A 27,989-nucleotide genomic window follows, 5' to 3' on the forward strand; every position below is an offset into this window, starting at 1 on the left:
AGAAAAAAAAACTACTAAAAAAACTTGTTAAAGACTCCCCAAAAGTTGAAATACAGAATACACAAGACTATTTTTTTCCCAGAGCCTCTTCTGTGTTTTATTTGAGCAAATAGTACGTTTTGAACTTTTCTTCTTATTTTGTTTGTTACAATTTCTTAAACCTTTTGGGGTTGTTCTGTTAAGCATAATTATACTTTGTTTGATCTTTACAGAGGCCCATCATTAAAGACAATTTCACACACCAAATAAAACTCAGACAAGCAACACTACTCTTGCTGTTCATACTTGAATGCTATGTTTTATACATGTATAGAAACAATGACAGGAAGCTTTCACACAAAAATGATGTCCTTTCTTATACAAAAATAGCACATTAAAAATTAATAACAGCCTAATAGATTAAAATTAACGGTATAAAGAGGTTGTTAATAATATCACTGAGCTGCTGTAACTGTTATTCTCTAAAGGTTTGGCTCATGGGATGGGGAAAAGGAAAGCTGTTTGTAACCCATGCAGCAGGTATATCACACTTATATACAAGGCGAGTCAAAAAAAAGTTGACCGGGATTGGTGATTTTTTTTTCAAGAACCAACAAATGAAACTCAAATGAAGTTCAGTAAAACATATATTTAGCAAGCACTCTCTTCTGCTTATCAGAAAAAAAGAAAGAATGAAAGAAAATGATCATTCCTAAGAGGAGTTGTCTATTTAGAAGGTACCGGGTACTCATTTTGCAAGCTGTCCACGGGGTACTTGACCAAAGAAATTAATGACTTTTTACTACTTACTCAGATGTTTAGCATTAACATTCCATGGATAGCTACAAACAATGCATGCTTTCAGTAAGACAGTCATCCTCTTAGAAATGATCAATTTGTTTGATTCCCTTTTTTCAGATAGGCAGGAAAGAATGCTTGTTTAATATGTGATTCACTTGAGTTTTGAGGGTCAGTTGTTGCTAATTTCTTCAACTTCTTTTAAACTAACCCTGTATTGTTGTTCGGGTTGCCTGCATCAATGTAGGGTAATTAATATACAAGTTGTCAAGATTACATCATCAGTCACTATCATAATAAATAAATACTTAAATAAAGAAGTAAACAAAATCCTTCACATTATATAATATTTGTGTATGTTTTCCTTTGGTTTGTAGTACATGACAATGTTTAAAATTATGTTTCAAATGCTTGACCTAAGCATGGAATTCTCCGTTTCAAAAAGCACCAATAATTTTGCTTACAGTCAAGTTCAAACTCGTTCTTAAATCTTAAACTTGATCTGCGGCGTGAATGTCCACACAGTATAAGCACATGGTACAAAGGGAACAGTTTGTGTAAACCTCATAATTTATTTCAAAAGGGACCAAGTATGGAGCATTGCGGAACACAAACCCATTCAATTAAGAAAAGCTCAGCAGCTCAGTTAGTTTCACAACCCCACAGGCAATTCTAATCAACAGACATTTATTGGTAATTAATATTATTTGTTATTTTTTATCTATATACAAACATATATAACTGTCATCAATGCAGAACTCTCACATTAAATGCGAAAAAATGTTCTCCGACATCGGTTAATAAATTAAAGTGAGTATTTTACATAATATTATAATAATGCCATGATTTTTAAGCACTGACACTAATAGTATAAAATATACAAGGAAGGTAAATTGCAATCAATTTGATTAATGTACATTTCCCCCATTTGTTTCTCTTCTCCTTTTTCTTTTCGCTTGAGTCAAGAGACACAGTCCTCGAACCTTCCCGCAGATTCGCGAGCCCATCTTCCTTAAGATGCTAAGCAAGAAAATTGTGCGCACTGTGCCCAATTTACTGCCAAGTTTCTTTGCTAAGCAAATATTATTGAGTGAGGCACCAGTCCCAACAATGCTGGTAACCCTATTCTGCTAAGCAATACTTTTCCGTGCTGTTTAAAAGCAAGCTTTGTGCTGAGAGGCTTCACCAAATTGGGCCCAGTTTTATCTGCTAAGCAATATCTATCAATAACCAGCCATGAAAGATAACTAAGACTTGTTCTGGCGAAGCTTTACTTATTAAAGGAGCTTCTGTAAAAATTTGGCCCCAAAAGAAAGTGCCAAGAAGCAGGAATTATTGTTATTATTTTTTGTGCATCTATTTTTTTGTAGATGTTTATTTTTCGGAATTCCTCTCTCTTGCTTGGCAAATAGTACCTGGTGATCAAGAACATAATAATTAACATAACAATACCTTCATGGGTTTAAAACAAAAACATTATTAGCATTACCGATTTTACACAGCCATAAAATTTAGACTATTTTTTTTTTTAAGATTCAGATAAGAAAAAAAGAAGAGCTTTACCCCCTCAAAACAAGAACATGGCGCCCTCTAATTATTTTAGAGTCACAAACAATTATCCCCGCTTGTGAACAATAAAACGAATGGTAAAGGGGGGTGGGGGATGGGGGAGTTAAATATCTATATTTTTTTTTGAGGCTGTAAATTAGACTTTAATCTTCTTTACATATTTTAAATTTTCTCCTTCAAAGACTTCTTAGATAATGCTTTACAGATTTCCGGATGTTCTCCTATCCCGCCATGAAAAACTCATTTTATACAAGATAATAAATACTAAAATAATTGCATTGATTTTACATTTTGTCTACTCGGCACTAAGAGTAGCCTCTAAACACTGCATTTCGCCGCTCAAGTTGATACAGACCAAAGAATGCACCTACAAGCTTCAGTATGTTGGCTTTAAAGCACTCAGGACACCTTATTGTCAATGATGTATCTTAACATCTTCATAAAATAACAAACTTTGTAAAAATTTAAACTCAATTGGTCATTAAAGTAACAAGAGAATAATGAAAGAGTAAGTGAACGGAAAAGACCATCTTGTGAGTAAGAGTTTGTCTTCCAGATCAATTTAGTTGCACATAGTTTAGTTGCTTGGTTTTTATATCCTATGAAATCTGAACGTATTCTCTTCAAGACACTTCTGCAAAAAAGAAACCATTCACAGGAGTACATCATAATTTTTTGAAGGAGAAAATTAATTTAAATCCTTGACTTGGTTTACGGAGTTGGTGGTTTGTTGTAGAAGGTCCAATGTTTGACAGTGTGACATATGATGATTACGTTAGCTACGTTTAGTCAGCCATAACAGCTTGATCCATTGCTACAACTCTTCTCTCACAATCACCAAACCAAATAACATAAAATACCAAATTGACTGTTAGGGAAAACATTTCTTGGCTGACCCCGTTTCCAAGCAACTGCCCTCGAAGCAGCTCTTGTAACGTTTCTGAACATGTAACTTTTATCTTTATATTAGATGAAACGTGTCTAGCGTTCAGAACTTCATATTAATTGTACATTTCAATCATAATAATATCAAAAAAATATTTTCTGACAACTTATGTAAAAAGAAATTTCTGCGGATACCAAATTTGTAGTGAAAAGGTGAAAATCCAAATAATTTTGGTTCTCCCTCCAGAATATCTGACAATTTATGTAATTTGAATAATATATCAGCTTATATATCACAAAATAACTTTTTACAGCTCTTAGTACAAAAAACAACAGCCAGAGAATGATCTCCCAAAAAATTATATATATATTTTTTTTCAAGTACGAAAATGTTTTGAAAAAGTCCAACCCTCCGCTGCAAATGTGTGAAAAATATTTAAAATGTGCAAAAAGTTCTTTTTCTGTTTTAGATTATATTTGTTGCCATCAGCTTTATAAACAGTTCAAGTGTAAACTCAGCTTATAAATACTTCCACTATGCCACTAATAAATATTCATGTAAACCTACATAGCTAGAAAACCCGGAAAAAAAACCAACTGATTTTGCTGAATCCAAAAGCTGTTTTGGAGTAAAAAGTGCTGATGTTTAAGGCACTGGGGTGGATTTCACAAAGTGTTAAGACGAGCCTTAAGTTTGTAATATCTCTTCAGGACTAGTCCCAAGTTCTTTGTGAAATCGACCCCTGGACACGTTTGGTAAAATGTCCAAGACCAGTTTTATCGCTTCATGTATCCCAACAAATGCATAAACCAACAAATTGGTGAAAATTCAAGCTCAATTGGTCATTGAAGTTGTAAGACAGTAGTGAAGGTAGTTTGCACGTATTCGTGTGCCTTCAGTTCAGCTTTAGTGGGAAATAACCTCTTACTCCCAAGCTATGTTACTTCCGAGGGAGTCTATTCTCACATCAACAGCTCTCCGTTACTCGATGCCAAATAAATTGTTATGCTAATAAATATTTTGAGTAAATACCAAATGTGTCGTGCCTTTAGATGAAACCAGTGACATGTATGGAACCCACATTCAAGATGTAGAAAATAAGGCTTGCCCATTTTTATACAATTCTATGTTTTTTGTACACACAGTCTCCAACTAAAAGAGCAAAAGATTTACCGCTGATTTACTGATTTACTTAAAAACATTGTATGAGTTATTTTTTCAATTTTTATTTTTTTACAAAAGTCGTGCATCAGATTCGGCACACACTGTTGAAGATGACACAAATTTGTATACAAAACCAGCATGCAAGTATTTGCCTTTACAAAAACTATGTGCTCAAAATCATTTTTCTTTTGTCCAAAAAGATTGAACTACTTCTTCACACAGACTTATGTTTATAAAATTCAACTTCAACTTTGTGCAGTTTTTATATCCCTTCAAACGATAATATTATCACATGCATTTTGTACGACTATAATATATGCTTCTGGACAACTTTTTTTATCTTGTATATTTTTAATAAGGGAATGGTGGTGGGTGGGGGGCATGCTTAGTTAGGAGACATGTGTACAGAGAGTTTTTTTCTTAATTGTATTGTCAGTACTTGATCACAACACTTAAAGATGAATATTTATTTTGGTTAACGATGTATGTTAGCACTGTTCACCCAGTACTTTCCCCAAGTTCTGTGAAAAAAAACACAGGCATATCACTTGGTGGGATTCAAACCCACGCCATTTGACATTCCATCCAGAGCACTGTCATACCAACTAGACCACCGAGATTGCCCGGTAGCTAGAGGCTGTTCGAAACCCTCTGTTTTAGCAGTGGGTGGTGCAACCCACAGAGCTTTGTGGCAGTTTAAAAAGTTTTTCCATCTGGTCCGTGATGAAACCACAGTGAAACCTTTTAGTAGAATTCAAAGATTTGTGGCACAATTTACACGATTTACACGATTTACCGAGAGGTTGAGCTGCCTAGACCTCACAAGACCAAAGTATGAGGCCCGAGACACAAAAACACACACACTGTTTATGAAACATCACTGGTCCACCGTGCTATTCTCATTAAACAAACCATACGACAACATGTGAGAAATATCATCAAATTTGATGGTCATATTTTTTTTGAGAAAACACCAAAAATATCAGTTATGGATTTTGAGCACATTTAAGCATTTCCGACTTTCATTTTCGCAGAATCGAAAAAAGCACCCAAATCTAAATATTTTTTGCTCTACAAGACGGACCGAATTCTCATGACTCTTTTTTTTTCCCGCTCATGATTTCACCTTATTAAAGACAGTGGACACTATTGGTAATTGTCAAAGGCTATTCTTCTCACTTGGTGTATCTCAACATATGCATAAAATAACAAAGCTGTGAAAATTTGAGCACAATTGGTTGTCGAAGTTGCAAGATAATAATGAAAGAAAAAAACACACTTGTCACACGAAGTTGTGTGCTTTCAGATGCTTGATTTTGAGACCTCAAATTCTAAATCTGAGGTCTCGAAATCAAATTCGTGGAAAATTACTTCTTTCTCGAAAACTACATTACTTCAGAGGGAGCCGTTTCTCACAATGTTTGAAACTATCAACCTCTCCCCATTACTCATACCAAGTAAGGTTTTATGATAACAATTGTTTTGAGTAATTACCAATAGTGTCCACTGCCTTTAACGGAAACAGTCAACGTAAAGGTTAAATCCTGATTTGATATATTCCAATCGTATATATATCCTGTGTGAACACACGATCTCCATTTCTAATCCAAAAATAACAATATTCTATTTAGTAGCATTTTTCCAGGCATGTATAAAAAAAAAAGGAAAAAGTTTTTAAAAATCTGATATCAGCCACGTGTGGCAAATAAGGGCAGTCTTCAAGGATGTAGTTCTTAGATTGACCATCCATCTTAAAATTCGCACCTGTCTCAACCAATGACTACCCTATCACATGCCGACTATAGAAAAGACAGCTCCCATTCTCCACTCACTTCCCTGTACGCAGGGAAGAACAAACATCGCCCTCTATCAGCCGATATGAGGTTCACCGGTCTCCCCATGGACGTTAAAAGTACACAGCAATGCACATTATTTAGCAAATTTTCTCTTGTTTAAGGCTTGTTTTTGATTTCATTTACCTCCGGGATCTTGCTGGATCTTGCTGGAGGATGACTGATTTGGTCTTTCAGATTATCGTGCAACATCGACAGTAACGAGGGCGCCCCCCTCCCACTGAGGGGGGCGGCGTAACAGGTGCGAAGTAAGCATGAACTTTTACGTCAGGAAGCTGTGCCTGTTTTGGGTGGGAAGAGGGGTCAAAATAAAGTACATTATATCACACAAGGTGACTCTCAAACCAATGTATTTACAATCTTTGTAATGATTTGGAATTGAACAAGAAAAATTAATTAGAGGGGGATTTAAACCAATGACCTCTCCGGATTAATATGAAGGTGCTCTCAGCCCTGATACTTCAGCTTTTAAGGGGCAAGGTAGTTTTGCCTTGACTTTTTGTAAAAATTTAGGGCACCAAGGCAATTTTCAAAAATTTCAAAGGGGATCACGGCAGTCATAAAAAAATTGCGAAGGGCACGACGGCTATTTAAAAAAAAAAAAAAAAAAACTCAGATTTTTCCATTTCAATCGACGATTGCTTCATATACCCATGATCCTGCACTAACTAACCCACTGTCACTGAAAAAGAAAGCATTCATATAACTCAACAAAATAAAAATTAAACAAAAATTGGTAATTGTCAAAGACTAGCCTTCACAGTTGGTGTATCTCAACATATGCATAAAATAACAAACCAGTAAAAATTTGAGCTCAATCGGACATCAAAGTTGCGAGATAATAATGAAAGAAAAAAAGCCCTTGTCACACGAAGTTGTGTGCGTTTAGATGGTTGATTTCAAGACCTCAAGTTCTAAATCTGAGGTCTCGAAATCAAATTCGTGGAAAATCAAACTATTGCACTTCAGAGGGAGCCGTTTCTCAAAATGTTTTATACCATCAACCTCTCCCCATCACTCGTCACTAGGAAAGGTTTTATGCTAATAATTATGTTGAGTAATTACCAATAGTGTCCACTGCCTTTAACTGAACTATTTAGCCCTATGTTGGGGGTCTCCCTTTTTCGTAAATGAATTAATATAATAGTAATAACCAGTTTTTATATAGCGCTTTTAGCACCCGAAGGACGTCTCAAAGCATTTCCAACATTATTACCCCTGGTCACTGGGCCTTAAATCATTCCTTAAACCATCTCAGCTCCCTGGGGAGTATACAGCCTGTGCCGCCAAATATGTAAAACTCTTCTTTATCAATCACAAGAACAATCTCTGGCCTCACAGGTACCCATTTACCCCTAGGTGGAGAGAAGCATGTAGTTAAAGGAACACGTTGCCTTGGATCGGACGAGTCGGTCGATGAAAAGCGTTTGAAACCGTTTGTTTTTATAGATAATTTAAAAGTAGAATATACTGATCTACACAAGTTTGCCTCAAAATTGCGTGGTTTTCTTTTTACTTTGCGAATTAACATGGTTGGCCATTTATGGGAGTAAAAAATTTGACTCCCATAAATGGCCGACCATATTAGTCGACGAGATAAAAGGAAAACCAGGCAATTTCGAGGCATATTTGTGTAGATCATTGTATTCTACTTTTACAAAATCTTTCTAACCATACATTTTATAACAAACTGTTACAAACGCTTTTTATAGACCAACTCGGCCGATCCAAGGCAACGTGTTCCTTTAAGTGTCTTGCTCAGGGACACAAGTTTCACGACTCCGAACCCACACCCTGCTAAAAAACAATTTGTGTAGCCAACCTCAACTTACCCTGAGTCTCCTGATACCTGCTCGTGTTATCAACTGGCAGTCGTAGAGCTCAATCCGCTGCAAACTCTGACAGCCCATCAGATGCTCTAGCGACACGTCGGTGATCAGGGGGCAGTTGTCCAGCTCGATGACTTGTAGGTGTTCCGTTGCGCAAGCACTGGTTCCAAGGTGACGGATCCCTTCATCTGTGATGAGCTCACAGTGGGAAAAACTCTGCGCAGAAAACAAGAATAATTTTAAAGGCATGAGTGACCACTATTGGTAATTACTCAAAATAATTTTCAGCATAAAACCTTACTTGGTAACGAGTAATGGGGAGAGGTTGATAGTATAAAACATTGTGAGAAACGGCTCTCTCTGAAGTAATGTAGTATTCGAGAAAGAAGTAATTTTCCACGAATTTGATTTTGAGACCTCAAGTTTAGAATTTGAGGTCTCAAAATCAAGCATCTGAAAGCACACAACTTCGTGTGACAAGGGTGTCTTTCTCTTTCATAGTTATCTCGCAACTCCGACGACCAATCGAGCTCAAATTTTCACAGGTTTGTTATTTCATGCATATGTTGAGATACACCAAGTGAGAAGACTGGTCTTTGACAATTACCAATAGTGTCCACTGTCTTTAAGGATGCAAAGTTGGCGGGAGATGCACCATGGCTCATTTTCCAAGAGCTGTTCAAGTAAATAATTTGTTTTTACCCAAACACTGATGTGTATCAAGAAGCGCACACTCGGCACTTTCCTCGAGCCCTGTGAACATAAATTCACAGGGTGGTATTTGAACCTGCAACCTTTGCATTGTAAGAGCAGGGCCCAATTTCATGGCTCTGCTTACCGCAGAATTCTGCGCTTACGATCGCGATTCCCCGCTTACGTGCAAGCGCCGAATTTCTACGCTAGCCTTGTAAGCGTAATATGCCTAGTAACGTGAAGTACGCACGCGCAGAAGACCAAATTCGCCGCTAACCCGTGAAATACGCTTGCCGTAAGCACAGAATTCCCTGCTTCCATAAGTGCCGGTTCTGTGCTTACGGTAAGCAGAGCCATGAAATTGGGCCCAGATGTCTAACCACTAGACCATCGAGCTAGCCAGTTGGCTAAAGGCAGTTTGAATCCTATGGGTTAATAGATATTGGCTTATTTGCATCGGGGATAAAGAATTTAAAAAAAATGATTGCTGAAATCATTTAACGGGAAACAAAGATCAAAGAGTTCCTACCAATTTCTGCATTTTGGGGCATCCATTGGCCATGTGTAACAACGTCGCATCAGTTATCTGAAATACAAACATATGTAGCTTTTGTTAATACATCATCATTAGCCCTGGCGGCCTTACACTTTCGTTTTGTACTACAGTGACGTCCTGGACATCAGGGTACATTTCATAACTCAAATCTTACCTGCAAGAAAGCACAAATTTCAACAGATTCACATTCCATAGCAGCATATGTTTTTCTGCGGTGGGTTTTGATCGTCATATATTCTTCACAAATCCGTAATTTTCATGAAATAATGCAGTTCCCAACGTTAAGGAATTCCCATTTTAGTTCATACTCTCACAGTCTGCCGTGTGTACGCAAGACGCACGACGCGCAAATTTTGAATTGTGTTGTTAACACTGTGCAGTCAAGATACGGTGAGCAAGAATTCATGCGTCTAAGCTTGCATCATGCGTCTTGCACGCGAATGTATACGCGTACGCACGACAACAGACAACACTGTGAGAAAACGATCGAAACGGGAATTTTTTATAGTTGGAAGCTGCATTATTTCACAAAAATGACGGATTTGTGAGGAAAATATGAGGACCAAAACCCACCACAGAAAAATGTATGCCGCCATGGAATGTGAATCTGTTTGAATTAGTGGCTTGTTGCTAGTAAGATTTAAGTTATGAAGCTGTGAAATTTTTCAGGACTCTGTTCCTGTGTACAGAGAAAGAGTCCTATATAGGGCTACATCATCATCAGGAGTAGTCAATATATCACTTCGTGGTGTGTAGCTGAGCGGTCTAGGGGACCCCACTCAAGTTCTGTGATTAGCAGAGTGTGGGTTTGAGTCCCGGTGTGTCTTAAGGCATGACTCTTCACCATTATTGCTTCACTCTTCCTTCAGATGGGTCATCTCCGCAATCGATGCTCTTACAGTCCTCCATAATTCTCCTACCCCTACCCCTCAAACCACTGCCATAGGAGTTGCAACCCCCATCCCTGCTTATCCGACCCCACCTCACCACCCCATCTAGCCTTGTTTCAAGGCTCTTAACGCAAGCACCCCGCTTTGAAATCACTAAGCAGCATTAATTACACATTGGACGTCATAGAATGCAACACTAGAATAACAATATTGACACGATACTGTATAGTACTAGCTAAGCTTGGGCGATACCACGATATTTCTGAATATCGCGATACTAATTTGGAAACGATTTCGATATCGGATTGATTTGGTTTTAATCGAAATATCGATATATCGCGATATATCGCGATATATCGCGATATAGATAGTATCGCAATATCGCGATGTATTTCCTAGCTGAGACATCTTGCACCCCCATAGGTTTGGAGTAAAACCAGAAGAATAGGTCATTAGAACACCTCTCTTATGCTTTGACTGTCTCTTCTACAACTTTCACTGGGAGTTTGAAGACTGATGATGTCAGATTTAATTGATCACGATTATATCGAATATCGCGATATATTGTCGGCGATATATCGTGAATAAAATAAATCGATATGCCCAAGCTTAGCTAATAATACTGTATAGCGTGGGGTCAAAGCATGTTTTTTTCAACCTCGTACAGGTACAACAAAGCCGAAACAGAGCTACACCCAACCCAGCTCAATGCATTGGTTCCTCACTCACCAGCCACAAACCCTAAAAGTTTCAGTGATCATTTTCATCTGTGTTTCTTACCAGTGAACATTCTTCAAGGTCCATTCTTTCTAATTCCGAACACGTCTGCAAAAGAAAAATAGAGAAAAAAGGAAGAAAAAAAAAAAATAATAATAATAATAATCAAAGTCTTGTAAAGCGCCGGTATCCGCCAATGCAGGTGTTCATGGCGCTTGCTAAAAAAATCTGCACCCTAGTCAGCGATATCTTTAAAAAAAAGTTATAGTCATTATGCTCGTCAAAGGCAATGATTATTTGTGGATGTTGAACAGATGTGTTTTGAGTGCAGTATCAGTTGTGACAGCTGCTCGGACGTAATGTGGAAGACCATTCCATATCTTTGCTGCTGCGACTAGAAATGAACGCTCTCCCCAAGAGTTGCGTGCCCTGTGTTCTTCAAGGAGAAATTTGTCTGCAGAGCGTAGATTTTCTCGTGTTGGAACATATGGCTGCACAAGATCACATATATAAGATGGGGATTGACCATTCATCGCTTTAAACACAAGCAAGCCGATTTTGTATTTGAAAAGCACATATAAAATAAATCTTGGCTAGTTGAATGAGTTCAAACGGCGGCATTTACAAATCAAACAAGACTTTAAAGGTGACTTTTAGAAAACAAAACAGCAGTAAAGATTATGGACCTGGGCCCAATTTCATAGCGCTGCTTAACGGTAAGCAAATTTGCGTGCTTACTGTAGCAAACAAATTTGCTTAAGCCTTAGCGTATTTCACAGGTTAGCAGAAAAATTTGGCGGCCATATTGCGTGTTTACCGTGGATTTGCATTGTGACGTCAATTATTTTCGTCCGGTAAGCACCGGAAGGTTAGCATGCCTTTTTGTGTGCTTACGGTTAGCAGCGCTGTGAAATAGAAATTGCACAGTAAGCACAAAATCGCACGCTAAGCAGCACTATGAAATTGGGCCCATGTCACAAATGGCAATTTACAGGCAACCAGTTTCAGGCAATCTCAAAGAAGAAAAGCCATCACTCACATTTCATTTTTTACACATTTTGGGGACTGGAATACTATGTTTGCAAAATGGCTCATGTGCTAACAAAGTGGTCCTGTAGCAGGCACTGCAGTTCATTAGAGAGGTTTCGCAGAGTCACAGATACTCTTACGTGAACGGATACGTCATAATTTGTCAACACTTTTTGAGGTCCATGTGACGTATAACCGTTGCACAAGAGTTAGAATAGTCGCTCAAAACGGGAGTCTGTCGCCATACACGTATGTAAACAACGAGTATTTGGTTCATGTTTTTGTAGCGGATTGTTATTTTTTAATGCACCAGGTTTTCACCATGTCTATTAGAGGTATCATACATGGATGTAGTTGGACATTTGTTAACCACCATGCTTCAGAAAAAGAGAAATGGCGATTGTCCATGGGTGCAGCCATTTGCTTAATATCGCCCTCTTGAGCCTCAAGTTGAGGGTATTCGTTAAAATTTTGCGAAACAAAACTACACAGCTCACTTGACGCGAACGCGTACGGTTCGATATCTGTATACGTATTCGTATCCGCGACTCTGCAAAACCTCTCTTTTGTCTCTCCAAGTTGTCGATGAATGTTCCCATGTGTGACAAGGCCCTATTGTGCGACAAATTTCACAAAGCAAGCTTCTTATTTTGTTTTAAAATATTTCCTTACGATTCACATTATTTCCTATGAATACTCACTTTTGCTAATGCTAAGAATCCATTATCTGTGAATTGTGAACAACTGGCTACTTCCAACGTCCTAAAAAAGAAAAATACCAAAATACAAACAGCTTTGTAATCTCAGAAGAAAAGTACAAACTTGACGACCCTTTTCTCTCTCTCTCTCTCCATAAAAAACCCTCGGATAATACCCTTGTCACACCAAACTCATTCCCATAACATTTTGAAAAATGTAGCCGAACGAGCTTAAACTGTGTTCAAACGGAGTCGACGTAGTAGCAAGGTTTGTTTATGAACTTCATTGACGGGCTCGGACGGTTTCGATCGGAACAGTGCTCTAGATCTTTGAGCCTGTTAACAATTTCCCATCCTGCAATTATACAGAGTGACATCAAACTTAAAACACGAAGGAAGTACTATGAATGGAATTGCCGTTCCTGGAACTAAGGGACATGCTAGACGTGATGCGGTCAGGCGTAACTTTGATGTACGTGTGCAACATAGACCTGGTCCGTTTGTAGCACGTTCATCCCATTTACAGACAGACCCAACTCATTACCAGAACTATGCAACTAGGGTCACATTATAGACATTTCTGGCCAAAGCTAAACGTTCCAGCCAGACCAAACCCGTTTTACGATTTTCCTAGGACGCGTTCGGACGTTTTGAGAAAGGAGTTTGGTGTGACCCAGCCTTTAGCCATCATCGCTGTTCAAGATGGCTGCTTTACCTGAGTTTGAGACAGCACGTACTGAGGGCTCCTAGCGTTGCATCAGTGAGGTGTGTACAACTTGATAGACATAGTGACTGTAACTCCCGACAACCTCGTGCCAGTTTCTGCATACCATCATCCGTCAGCAACTGCAGGGGGAAATCAATGTGTTTAGAACCATTATATTCCGTACTAATGCAAAAAACAGAAGCTAAGAGACTTTAGCTCCCAGAACCATCCTAATTTGCTCCTCTTTTTTGTTAATCTTTTGGCTTGTTGTTGGTCGGTTTTTAATTTGCTTTTGTTCTTGTGTTGCCCTCCCTTTGTTAGGCGCTCTGTTTTTTGTATAGCGCCTTATAAATGTTTTTTTTATTAATTTATCTATTTATTTAAGTACCCGGATCTCAGACAAAAAAGTCAAATAATAATTTTGGAGTCTATCCTTACTGGCAGCTAAGAGCTGAGTTGCGAAGGATGAGGCTACAGCGTGTGCAAGAAGCAGGCATGCAAGGGCATCTTTGGCAGGCAGCCAGCCACATCAAACCATAATGACCAAGGAGCACAGACAGAGAAGTGTTTTATTTTCTTGAGGGACGAAAACCGGATGGTCTGGAGAACCCTAATGGCACAGCAGAGAACCAACGCACAACTCAACTCACATTATGGCCCTGGCCGGGTATCGAACTAGTGTCACCTTGGCGAGCGCTTTACGCACAAGCCAACCACGCCCCCGAAATGACAGAGACACCATTGTTCTTACACTTACCGCACATCCTTGTACATTAAGCGTTGTCAGATGAGGACTGTGGTTTCCTATATGTACCAGTGAGTCGTCTGATAACTGCCAACAAAACCAAACAAAGAGTCTTTTAAAACCAGGCATAAGATTTGGTTCTTAGGAAAAAGTAGGACAACTTTATTGCTGTTGGTAATTACTCAAAATAATTATTAGCATAAAACCTTACTTGGTAATGAGCAATGGGGAGAGGTTGGTAGTATAAAACATTGTGAGAAATGGCTCCCTCTGAAGTGGAGTAGTTTTCGAGAAAGAAGTAATTTTCCACAAATTTGATTTCGAGACCTCAGATTTAAAATGTGAGGTCTCGAAATTAAGCATCCAAAAGCACACAACTTCGTGTGATAAGGGTGTTTTTTCTTTTATGACCGATTGAGCTCAAATTTTCACAGGTTTGTTATTTTGTGCATATGTTGAGATACACCAAGTGAGAAGACTGGTCTCTTACTTGGTAACAACCAATGGAGAGCTGTTGATAGTATAAAACATTGTGAGACACGACTCCCTCTGAATTAGCATAGCTTTTGAGAATGAAGAAATTTAACACTCAAATATTGAACCATTTCAGGCCTGAAGCCTTTTGGGCATTTGAAAGCACATACATTTATGTAACAAGGGTGTTTTTTTCTTTCATTATTCTTTTGCAACTTTGATGACCAATTGAGTCCAAATTTCAACAGATTTTTGAAGGACAGCTTCATTACCAAACTCATATATCTTATTTTTCAGTTGAATTTAACATTATAAGACTTTCAGAATTAGGGACTTTCTCTATTTTTGTTGACATTGGAATTCTCCGGCTGTCCCTAGAAAATAGGGAGAGTTGGAAGATATGCTTACCAGATGGCAACCTTTACAGATGAGCAGAGCTAGCTTGGGACACCCTCTGACCAGTGCTTCGATGCCGTTGTCCGAAAGACGGTCACACCACGATACATGGAGATTGTTAAGATTCGGGCAACCATCACTGAAAGAATAAAAAAAAAAAAAAAATCAATTTTATAGCACAAACTTACTTGGTAATTAGCAATGGAGAGCTGTTGTTGGTATAAAACATTGAAGAAGCATAGTTTTGAGAAAGAGGTAATTTCTCACTTAAACAATAAAAGACACAGCAGCTGAAGCCTTTTATTATGCATCTGAAAGCACACAAACTTTTGCAACAAGGGCTTTTCTTTCATCATTCTCTTGCAACTTCAATAACCAACTGAGCCCAAATTTTTCACAGAATTGTTCATCATCATCATCCTTTGTCCTTGTATCGCTGAGTAGAAGCAGCTTTGATGAAAAGGTGCCAGGTTGCTTTATCCCTTATGAGTTGTTTCAAATTGAGAGTCGTGTCTTTGGTGATATTATCTGTTGTGTTATTCATGTATTTGGATACACCAAATGAGGATACTGGTCTTTGACAATGAGCGCATTAGATTTGAATAATGTCTGGTACAATGACTTGCTTAGATATAATCAGCGCTCATATTTGAATTCCTCAGATTTATAATCGAGACAGTTGCCTCTGTGATTAGAGGCAAGCTTTTGCGTAATTATGTACGGTGAAAACCCATACACAATTCTGATTGTTATACCGCTGTGAAGTTTGATTGGTCAAGAACCTATCATGTGACGCGCAACAAAAATGCATGTTACATGGCTCGACGGGACGGGTAACATAAAAAGTGATGTACACCGGTGTACACACAGACATAAAGAACCTAGGTTCTTTATGTCTGTGGGTGTACATCACCTTGATCGTTCCCAGCGTTGGTCGATTTCTAGCGCTAGTGAAACAACCGCGGGTTCGAGGGAATTGTTTCTTGTTCGTCTGCTCATTAAATAATGAATAGTTAGTCGTAATAATGTTTGAAGATGACAACAGAACTTCGAGAAGAGGAATAACAATTATACAAAGGTATAACGAAACAATTGTTGCACGTTGTGACTGGGGTCCATGGGTTTTGTACACCCTGGAGGGGAAATGGCACCCTCGGTTTCGCCTCGGGTTCCATTTCCACCCTCGAGTGTACAAAACGCCATGGACCCCGTCACAGTGTGCAACAATTGTTTAATGCGTGTATGGCACAATGGTACCAGGGTTTGTTCATCCTGGAGGTTGCTATTCAAAAGCTTGCCCCTAATCACGTGGCATAGCAACTGCAGTCTCGATAGTCAGAGGAATACACAGAGGAATACAAACTTTAGTGGTGACCTAACGTCATTGTACCAAACACTGTTCAAATCTAACACGCAAATTGGCTTATTATCAAACGGGTCCAGCGCCTTTAATTCAGGAGCATACCTTAAGAACTTGAGTGCCTGGTCTGTGATGGATGTGCAGGAATCTAAATTGAGTTGACTGAGTTTGCTACTGTACTTGCTGAGGCTAATGGCCGTCTTGTCTGTGATCTTCTTGCAATCGCTCAAATTAAGCACCTCTATATTTTTGCAATTCTGTGCAAATGTGCTGTGGGAAAAAAAACAAAAAAAACAACGGAAATAGTAATAGTAATAACAATAAGTCAGTTTTTACATCACCCAAAGGACTTCTCAAAGCGCTCCAACATGATTGCCCCTGTTCACTGGGTCAATTAATTCATTCCTCAAACCATCTCAGCTCCTTGGGAGTATACAGCCTGTGATACAATCATGAGCTACTAGGCTAAATCACCCACTAGAAACATCTCTGCCCCCACAAGTACCCGTTTACCCTTGAGCGGAGAGAAGCAATTATAGTTAAGTGTCTTGCTCAAGGACACAAGTGTCACGACTGGGATTTGAACCCACACTCTGCTGAACAGACACACCAGAGCTCGAGTTTGATGCTTTTATCCGCTCGGCCACAACACCCCAAAGAATAAGATGGGCTAAGACGGTAATAACTCTCTTAAGCCAGGGGTGGATTTCTTATCTCGAGCGTAGGATGATAGCCTTAAGTTTTTAATAACTCTAAGACTAGTCCTAGACAAACTGCCAGTGACTCTTTCCTTCAGAGCCTCAAAAATACTTGCTGCGAAGGAAAGGGGATCAAAACATAATATCATTAAACACGAGTCTCTCCAAATGTGCGCCAGAAATCTGTTTTCAATAAAATATATTTTCTCCGGTCTGATGAAACACGGAGCGGCGGAAAAATTTGTGGAAAATTTAAAAAAGCCGGAATTCTCGCAATAGCTGGAAAACTGGCATCCCTAGTCCTAAGTTAGGACTTTGTTTGTGAAATTGACCCCCAGACTTATATCCAACACAAGCATAGACTTACTTGAGAGCGTCATCTGTGACACTCTGGCAACCGCGAAGGCTCAGATCTTTCAGGAAGCCCCCACAACGTTTGGAAATATTTTCTACGACTTTACCCTGAAAACAAAAACAAGAAAGGTTTAATAGCAATAATAATATTTGGTTCTTACACAGCGTTCATTATCCTAGCAGCTAAATCAATGCGCTTTACAAACATTATATTAAATCCATTTCACCTCAAGTGGATCTCACAAAGACTTTTAAAAGTCTTTTCTCAAGTTGGGACGAGTTACTCGTCCTTACTTATTAGGACTAGCCTTAAGATTTTTTATATCACCTAATAAGACTAGTCCTAACTTAGGACCAGCCTAACTCTTATCAAATCGCCCCAGGCATACTTTAGACCGTACTTCAAGCTTTCTCAACTCCCTGGGGAGCATACAACTCCAAGCTGCTTATTAAAAGTCGATTTTCTACAAATGGCGCCTGGACTCACTCACCTCTACATCTGTTTGGAAGTTAAACAAGTCTACTTTCTGCCAGTTACTGCCGTCTAGCGCAAGTTGATTCCAAGCCTGAACAGGAAGAGAGAGAGAGAGAGAGAACAAATGACACTTCATTTAAAGACACTTGACACTATAGGTAATTGTCAGAGACCAGTCTTCTCACTTGGTGTATCTCAACATATATGCACAAAATAACAAACCTGTGAAAATTTGAGCTCAATCGGTCGTCGAAGTTGCGAGGTAATAATAAAAGAAAAAACACACACTTGTCACACGAAGTTGTGTGCTTTTGGATGCTTGATTTCGAGACCTCAAATTCTAAATCTGAGGTCTCGAAATCAAACTTGTGGAAAACTACATCTATCTCGAAAACTACTCCACTTCAGAGAGAGCCATTTCTCACAATGTTTTATACTACCAACCTCTCCCTATTGCTCGTTACCAATGCTAATAACTATTTTGAGTAATTACCAATAGTGTCCACTGCCTTTGAGACATATAAGAATATTATTTGTTGTCTTTAACTTTTCAAGTCAAGGTTTCGGTGTAGCAACAGTTTTTTCTACGACTACTTTAGAACCTCCAAAAATGTTACGAAAAATAATATCACAGCTGTGCTCGGAAAGTGTTTTTGAATGCACCGACCGGATATTATTCACAAGTGAAACTGCATGCCAAGAAGGAATTCCTCAACTGAACTATATTCTGCAATCAGAATCAATTAGGAAAAAGAATGAAACTGAATGTGTACATTTATACATACCTTTGAAACCTGGGCACATCGACACAAGCTGACGACATCCAAGTATGAAAATATCCTGTGAGACAAGCAAAAAAAAACATTTGAAAATGACAAATTTTCATTTTCCAAAAGCTACTTCCATTTGAAATATGTAGAGTCTAGATCAGAAACTTTCGAGGGGGCAACAAATTTCAACTTTGTGAGGGCAGGGCCATTTTCATTTTCCTAAGGGCACTTCCATTGGAAAATCTGTAGAGCCTCAGATGAGAAACTTTCGAAAGGGCACTGAATTTCAAGGTTGAGAGAGCAGGGCCATTTTCATTTCCCAATAGGGCACTTACTTTGGAAAGTTTTGAGATAGAGCCTACATTGTATGAGAAGCATTTGAAGGGGCACCCAATTCCAGGCCGAGGATTTCAGATTCAAAATTGTATGACAATAAAATATATTTTGTTTTTCAAAGCATCATAGTCTTTATTCCAGACCATCTAGCTAGCCACAAGTGGCTACAGTATACTTTACCTATGTCCATAGCCTCTGTTAGGCCAAATTAAAAGAATACCAGTTGATCGTCCCCGCCCACATCCTTTTTGGGAGCCGCATCCTTTTTTGTACTATTTACTATTTTTGAATTTTTTTTCTTCACCCATCCTTTCAAAAGGACTGGCCTAGGGGCTTTTCCCAAATATAACGCGATGCTCTTGAACACGTGTAACATATGTCTGTTACATAAAACAAAATTAGTGTCATTACTGTGATGCCTATATAGATTTTTAATAAATCTTTCTAGTGTAATACTCCGACCCTGTTAACCTGGGTCCTCATGCAACAAATCAATACAAAATATGTTTGCAGTGGGTTCAAACTGAAGAATTGGTGGCCCGTTTGATTTGAGATACTAAGCGACCATCTTGGAAAAAAAGATGAAAAAAAAAAAAAAAGGCCCTCATCCTCCTCTTTTTTGAAAAATTTGAACAATCAACTGCTACTGGTATTTTATTTTATTTGGCCTTAGTGTTAGGGTAAGCGGCCTAAACCATTATGCTAAAATGTTTAGATTTATGTAGCTGCTGGGAGTGGCCACCAGAATTGTCCTCCCGGTTTGCAACCAAAATGGTAATGTCCTGGTCAAAGCATGCTTGAAATCCCTTTGTACTACAAAACAACATTTTTTGTTATACACGTATGACATGCATGAAGTATTGTTTTCCCCAGACATTTTACCTGGCAATACTGTGTTCAAAATCAACAATTTTAGCCATGTCTTGGCATGGTTATCATCGTACTGACTCAAACAAACAATTTCTGAATAGTTGAAATAAAAATGGCACCATAACAGCACCTAAATTCTTTACAATCCAAGCTAAAAGTGTCTTCAGTGGTGCACGTGTGTGCTCCCGTGCATAAATTTATATTGTGCGTGTTGTTCATCTTCAAAGCTACACTACGTACGACAGTATTCGTCCCAAATTGCCATCATTCCCTACAAAAGTTTAAAGGGACACTCGACAGGTTTAAAGGGACGCTCGACAGGTTTAAAGGGACACTCGACAGGTTTAAAGGGACACTTGACGTGTACAGTCTGCTAGGGTTCGTCTGATTTGCAGGCAACCAGTTCCAGGCAATCTCAATGAAGAGAATCACATTTTATTTTCCCCTTTAATTTTACTTGGGAATCGTAAAACATTGTTTGAAAAATGACTCATGTGCTATTGAAGTGGTCATTGTACATGTAGCATGGCACTACAGTTAGTTGCGTTCAAGCTGCCTTCAAAAGTTGCTCGTGCGTGGCAAGGCCCTAAACCAAAATGAATATTCTTTATCCCTGATGCAAATTTAACAACTTTACCATTGCAGTGCCCGCTGCTAATAGGATTTGAACTACCTCTAGCTTCTGGGTAATCTCAGTGGTCTAGTTGGTATGACACTGCTCTAGAATTGCAAGGGTTGTGGGTTCAAATCCCACCCGAGTAAAATGCCTGTGATTTTTTTCACAGGACTCGGGAAAGTACTGAGTATACAGTGCTACACACATCGGTGTATATGGGTAAAAACCAAAAAATTAATATTCTTTATCCCCGATGCAAATTTACAATAAATCGTTTGCAGTACCCGCTGCTAAAACATAGGATTCGAACTGCCTCTAGCTACCGGGCAATCTCGGTGGTCTAGTTGGTAAGACACTGCTCTAGAATTGCAAAGGTCGTGGGTTCGCATCCCACCCGAGTAACGCCTGTGATTTTTGTCACAAAACTCGGGAAAGTATACAGTGCTTTTAACATGTTGGTGTAGAGAGTACCAAAATGAATGCCCTTAAACATGTGAGACATCACATGAGTATTTCTACAAAGTTGGAAAAACAGAGGAAAAAATGGAGAAACAAAATCCAGTGTAAAAAGTGGTAGCTTTTGTAAGAATATATGCAGTGTGTAAAGCAAATCCTCTTCAACAAACACAAGTGGAGGCTTGATTAGAAGGTTCTTGCCTGATGTGGTTCAAATGCAACTAGGCCTTTGGCTTTCTCAGTCATTTTACGACAAAAACAAAACGACCTAAAATTTAAAAGCATTTGAATTAATAAAACAATTTTGCCTCTTCAGTTGAAACCGTTCACTCAATTTCACTTTAAAGGGTAGGCCTAACGCATTTTGAGAAATTTACTTCTGACTGAGGTATCAAATAAAAGCTGACAAATAATTTTCTTGAATCTCTAAAAATAAGAAACTATAATAATTTGGGCTTTTGTTTGATGGGTGTTCTCAGTGGATGAACTCACCTTAAAGTGTCTTCCTTTGGAAGTTTCTGGTTGATAAGACATTCATCATCCCGCAGGAGCTGTAATAAGAACAACAAAACAAAATTTACTTTTAAACAGGAAAAAATATCAAACTTCAATACACATACAAGGCTTGAAAAGGTTTTTTTTTTAGCCCTGTGGCACATCCCTTTAATGTACTGAAGACGACCATCCATCTTGCTCATTTAATAACAAACCTCTTCAATTTTGTCCAAGGCAAAAAAATCTGTTAAATGGATCAGAGCTCTTCAGAAGTCAAGTCAATTTTTAGACAGGGGATTAAGGCGAGCGTATCTTAGGAAGAGTTGCGGCAATTGTTGGTTTTTGTATTAAAGTGCAGCCTGTAAGTAGATCTAGATGTACGATGAACATCTCAAAAACAATAAATTAAGTCATAGAATATAAACTTACAACCATCAGTACATGCTTTGTAGTGCTACATGTACATAGGTCCAATTTTGGCCAAATGTGAGAAGTTTATGCTTTCATTTAGGCTATTGCAGACAAAAAAAACTTCCTATTTATGAATACAATAAGTACCTAATTCACTAAAATTTGTTTACAATCGTTATTAAAATTTTCTCACATCGATTTTAAAAGCTTAATACACATTTTGTGCAATGTCTCTCTCAACAATTATTCAGAAAATTTTGTTTTAATTTCAAATTTCTTTCGATGATTATTGGCACCTGTTATTGGGCCATGGAACTTTTTGTTTTGTTTCTATTTTAAATCTGCTATGGGACAATCACTTGATCAAATCACTGAAGTAGCTGTTGTGACAGGGTGCCGAATGTTGCGAAAATTTTGAGCCTTTTAATACAAAACATTAAACTTTAAGGTGCTGGTTTTTTAAATATCCAAATGTCTGTGTACCTTTTAATGGGCTTGCCTATAAATGTTACACACACTTGAAAAGTGAAATGTAATTCTACATCATGTGATCATGCACTAAACAACATGAACAATTGTACAGTGTCAGTGTCAGTCAAATCCACTTTTTGGTATTAATTACAGGAAATCAAAATAAAATGGTGGTGAGAATAATATTTACTTTTTTTTTATAAGAAATAGGCCTACCCCAAAAACATGCCACAAATAGGAACATAAAATGTCTTTCAAATGAAGGCTGTTGCTCTGACAAGGCCTTTGCATTTTGAAGGCTGGCAAGCATCGCAAGTGTTGAATTGCAGGGCATTACGTTTGTTATTTTCAATGCATTAAATGTTAAGATGAGAAGACTGGTATTTGACAATGACCAAAAGTGTCCAGTACCTTTAACACAATAGTTTTTACAACGTCTTGGACTTTCAAGACTAAGCACCCATAGCTCCTAGTGGTATGTGTTGATTTCGTTCTCTTTGGTTTCATCCATCGGTATGTCCCTCGACGCATGTCAACCTTACGGCCATGAGCTAATAATGTTAGCCAAACTTCATCATTGACGAGATAACGAAGTTACAGGCCTAATTTTGCAGATCACTGAACCCTACTGCTGCAACTTGATATGTTAAATACCAGTAGTACGCAATCGGGTAATTCATTGACCTTTAGTGTCAAAACACAAGCCAGCGCAATTTCATATTATAGCTCGACTGCCTGGCAAAATGTGATGCTGAGTAACTTTGCTGAAATTCAAGCAGTGGTGAGCCAGTTAAAATTACATACATTTGGCTCTGGTACATATGTACAGGTCTGCTTCTGAAATCTGAGTAAACTTGTTCAAGCTAATAAGTGAGTTACCCAAACTAGTGAATTAATGGGGTTTTTTTATTGTGGAATTCACTGACGGAAAGTTGTTGTTTTTGATGTTTTTATGACAGAATTCCAGGTTAAAGAGAGATGTAAGGGTATGATGACAGCCCATTCATGGAGCACAAAAAGTAACTAAGCGTGTTACCTAAATGGCTGTATTAATAGGCCTACTGTGATCAAAGAAAACCATCATGTAGTGGGTTCATATAACTGTTCACGTCACACACAAAAAAAAACAGTGTAACATTAGGAAAAACACAAAGTCAAGAAAACACCATGATGCAGATCCCACATTCACATTGGTCAACTTTACTGGGCTGACATTTTTTATTCAATCTGAAGGATCACTGGTTATTACCTTATGAACTATCAAGTGCCAATCCCTTAATGTTTTGATAGCCAACGTTGATGAAAATCAACCCAAACTAATGACGAGCGACCACTAAATTAGATTACGTTCAAGATAAAATTGCTTTGGTTATCCAAGTCATGTGTTATTAATTGGTTTATCTGTTGAACACAACAAAACGCAGCACCGAATTTGTCTTTTGCTAGAAAGATTTTGACATGCACGTAGTTTTGTTATAAACGAAACACTTGATTGAATTCTAGTCAACGGGGGCACTTCAGTTGGAATAATTTACGCAGGATGCTTTAAAGGCACCGGACACTATTGGTAATTACTCAAAATAATTATTAGCATAAAACCTTACTTGTTATCAAGCAATGGGGAGCTGTTGATAGTATAAAACATTGAGAGAAACGGCTCCCTCTGAATATGGAGGTAGCTCTGAAGTAACGTAGGTTTAGAGAAAGAAGTCATTTTCAACGAATTTGATTTCGAGACCCCAGAATTAGATTTTGAGGTCTCGAAATCAAGCATCTGAAAGCACACAACTTCGTGTAAAACTGGTGTTTTTTCTATCATTATTATCTCGCAACTTTGACGACCAAATGAGCTCAAATTTTTACAGTGGTTTATCAGGCCTATTTTATGCATTTGTTGAGATGTATACACCAATTGGCCTGGGCGAATTATTCGAATATCCAGTTAATGGCGAATAGGTTTTCCTATCCATAACCGCGAATGCCTTTTTTTTCTTAACCGGATATCCGCTTAGGGCGCGAATAGCTATTTATAAACCGGATAGTTCTGTAATTACAACCAAGTAACCGAATATCCGCGGACGTCGGGCAACAACTGATAGGAATGTTTTGTCTGAAAAGCAAATCGGCATCTTTAAATTAGATCCGGTCTAAAACACTGACTAAAACTAATATCAATCCGCCCATAAGAGCTCATTCACAAACGAACAGCGCCCTCTAGCGGCAAACAAAAATATTTTTTATTTTTTTTTATTTTTAATAGCGCCCTCTAGCGGCGAAAAACTATTCGAATATCCGGTTAATTTCAGATAGTTGGCCAGTTATCCAAATAACAAAAATTCACTATTCGCCCAGCACTATACACCAAGTGAGACGACTGGTCTTTGGCAGTTACCAAAGGTGTCCAGTGTCTTTAAATACAGTCTTTATTACAAGCCAAGTTGGCTTTCGGATAAAATTTTTGATTGGAATCGGTAGAGTTGAAAAGCAAGAAGTAAGGCCTATATACAATACAAGTTCCAGAAACCCAGTATGAACAAATGTAGAGGCGTACTGCCTGCTTAGCTGTAATTCTGTATCAGTGACGCTACTCGTGCCAAACTCAGCTTGAGACGTTGTGACCACAGGTTTTTGCAATGTTTGTTAGAAATTTGTTTGTGCCCTGATCATTTGGTAGATCGATGGTAGTGCTGGGCAAATAGTGAAATTTTGATATTCGGATACCGCTGGCCAACTATCCGAAATTAACCGGATATTCGAATAGTTTTTTTTGCTGCTAGAGGGCGCTGTTCATTTGTGAATGAGATCGTATGGGCGGATTGATATTAGTTTTAGACAGTGTCACTCGGTTCATTCATAAAAATAACAGGATCTAATTTAAAGATGGCGATTTGCTTTTTCTTTTGATCGTGATTGACTCTACGTGAAGGAAAACTTTCGTAATCTTTGAACAAATTACTTCAGAAATGTCATTGTTTAACTCTTCACGGAGGTGAGCATAGTTAAATACTTAATTTAAGCTGTTTTATGCTGTCTTAATAGAAGTTTCATAAGGATTCAGACAAAACATTCCTATCAGTTGTCGCCCGACATCCGCGGATATTCGGATATTAAAAGAATATCCGGTTACTTGGTTGTAATTACAGAACTATCTGGTTTATAAATAGGTATTCGCGCCCTATGCGGATATCCGGTTGAGAAAAAAAAGGCATTCGCAGTTACGGATAGGAAAACCTATTCGCCATTAACCGGATATTCGAATAATTTGCCCACGCCTAATCGATGGTGCTGAGGACGTCTACAACCGCACTGACATGACTGAGGCTTGATGGGCTTGAAATTAGTCTGATCCCTATTTAGTACAGTGAGAGTCAGTACTAACTGATTGTGAATTGTACACAGAGAACATGACAAATAACAGCAACATCATACAGTCTACAAAATTGTTCTTCTGATTAAATAGTCCTAGATGCTAAATTTGCATCTATATCAAATTTAATATCTATTTTATCGTTGCGATACCCGCTGCCAAAACACAGGATTCAAACTGCCTCTAGCTACCGGACAATCTCGCTAGTCTAGTTGGCAAGACGTCACTGCCTTAGAATTAAGTAATATTAAGTAATATGCCTGTGATATTTTTTCACAGGACTAGGGAAATTACTACAGTGCTAACACACATCGGTGTATGGGTAAAAACCAAAATTAATATTCTTCGTGAGATTGCAAAGATGATTGTGCCTCTCTCTGATCTCATGGTTGCGATGTTTGTGACTCCCCCCCCTGAGTCTACGAATCCTCAATCTGGTCTCAGAGAGGTGGTTACAATGATCGCAACCAAACTCAATTTTATAAAGCAGAAAATTAAAAAGCAGTTCGTTTTAAAAGCAGAAAACAAAAAAGCAGTTCGTTTTAAAAGCAGAAAATACTGCTTGACAAATTTCTTTCCTAATCTTACAAAAATAAGGTTACCAGCCAAACCACCACGTCACAAGTACACTTTGTGACTCGTATCCTGCTCATTTTTGCTTAGTAGCAAATAGTTGTTAAGCAAAATGTTCTTTAAAAAGCAGCCCTAAGAAATAGGGCCCTGGAGTTAAAACCCCAATTCGGATAACTAGGGGCCTATGGTCTCAGAAACCTAGTTGAGATGAACTATACATGTAACCCTCTGGGGCTGATTTCATTAAGAGCTAAGATCGATTTTAGCAGTGAATCTTAAAGGGTGGCTGCAGTGTTTTTTTAATATAATTTAAACAATTAAACATGACTTTTTAAACCTGAATTTTTTTTTTAATTTTTTTTTTATTAAATGCGCAAGTATTTTAAAAATGGTTTTCAAGAGATAAGGGGAACCCACCCCGCCCCTAAAAGGGAGCATAAACGTGATGTCATGTCGGTAACCCGTGCATATAGCTGTGTGCATATAGAGACGTGTGCACTGTGTGGCCTGGTACCTAGGCGCGTGTAGTTAGGGACCAGACTCTTTTTGCCGACGATATGTTTGAATACCCGACATGACGTCGGTAAAAATGCGGTAAAAATGCACAAAAGGGGGGGGGGGCATAACTTATTCGCTAATTACGCAAGTGAGATATGTCGGGGAAAAAAAAAACACATTTTATTGATGTTCAATACATATATCAGAAATAAGTGACAGCAAAATTAACTGTTTTATTTTAATTCACTGCAGCATCCCTTTAATTGCTTAGCAAAGAGTGGTGTCAACTTACAATCAAGACAAGATATGGCCAGGATTGTAGTTGTTGTGTGATCCAAATCCTATGGTCTCAATCCAAGATGTTCTCAGTGTGGAGGCATGTTCTTCGCGACTAGTGATAGTTATTATTTTGATGTGATGATTTTAATTTTGACAATGCGGTAGACCTTCGATCTATGGTTTGACTAAACATTGCAAAGTTAATCCTTATTTTGTTTAGCCAAACGAAAGTGGACTAGTGCTAGACCCAGTATAGTGACTGGAAGAGTGCTGTACTCCTTAATTTTGTTCCTGACATCATATGATCTGCGGAAGGAGAATAGCAGTGCACGCCACAGCTATGACCAGGTCACGGTTGCATGGTATTAACAAAATTACCATTGGTAATTTTTTTAATTGTTTTTTTTTCTTCAAAAATAAAAACAAAAAATTACTTTCCATGATTTAAAATATTTGTGTGAACAGGTTGAGTTTCTCAAATCAAAAGCCAAGAAAAAAAATGTTACCACTCTACCACACCAGCCAAAAAAGGTAAACAAAAATGAATAAACAATGTTAACAATCGTTATTAATATTATCCATTTGTTTATGATGTCTAACAATGGCCGAATAGAGCAAAGTAATTGTGCTAATTTGTTTACATTGAAATTGGGTCACCCAGGTGGCAATATAACAGGAACAAAACACTTCGTACGTCACGGATTTGTATTCAAATCTAAAACCTGGGGACGAGACAGACGAAACGTAAATTTTTAAAAGGGGTTCAAAACAATTCAGATTTTTACCATAAAATTATCGTTTCTGTGCCTAAAGAGAACAGTGTGAAATATCAAGGATCTAATCTTACCTCACTGCGACTTCTGATGCTGTTACTCATCGTTCAAGGAGAGAAATTCTTCTGAAAGTTTTGGTTTTCGTTGCCTCACAGAGACGAGCTGCGAGACGGAGATCATTATATTCTGACAATGGCTTAGTTAA

The 27,989-nt window shown here is 38.2% G+C and overlaps 1 protein-coding gene across 1 annotated transcript; it reads right to left on the reverse strand.

The window, feature by feature from the left end:
- Window positions 1-110: 110 nt before the first annotated feature.
- LOC139937150 (uncharacterized) lies at window positions 111-27,967 on the reverse strand. The gene is made up of 14 exons (XM_071932177.1): window positions 27,859-27,967; window positions 21,410-21,468; window positions 18,655-18,709; window positions 17,886-17,960; window positions 17,408-17,502; window positions 16,448-16,612; window positions 14,995-15,121; window positions 14,125-14,199; window positions 13,377-13,507; window positions 12,665-12,725; window positions 10,998-11,042; window positions 9,301-9,357; window positions 8,082-8,294; window positions 111-6,530 (listed from the first exon to the last, which is right to left on the reverse strand). Exons 1-14 carry the CDS (start codon window positions 27,886-27,888, stop codon window positions 6,423-6,425), a joined length of 1,296 nt encoding a protein of 431 aa, XP_071788278.1. The 5' UTR covers window positions 27,889-27,967; the 3' UTR covers window positions 111-6,422.
- Window positions 27,968-27,989: the final 22 nt, after the last annotated feature.

The sequence above is a fragment of the Asterias amurensis genome, chromosome 5, assembly GCF_032118995.1.
Source record: "Asterias amurensis chromosome 5, ASM3211899v1".
Classification (NCBI taxonomy): Eukaryota; Metazoa; Echinodermata; class Asteroidea; order Forcipulatida; family Asteriidae; genus Asterias; species Asterias amurensis.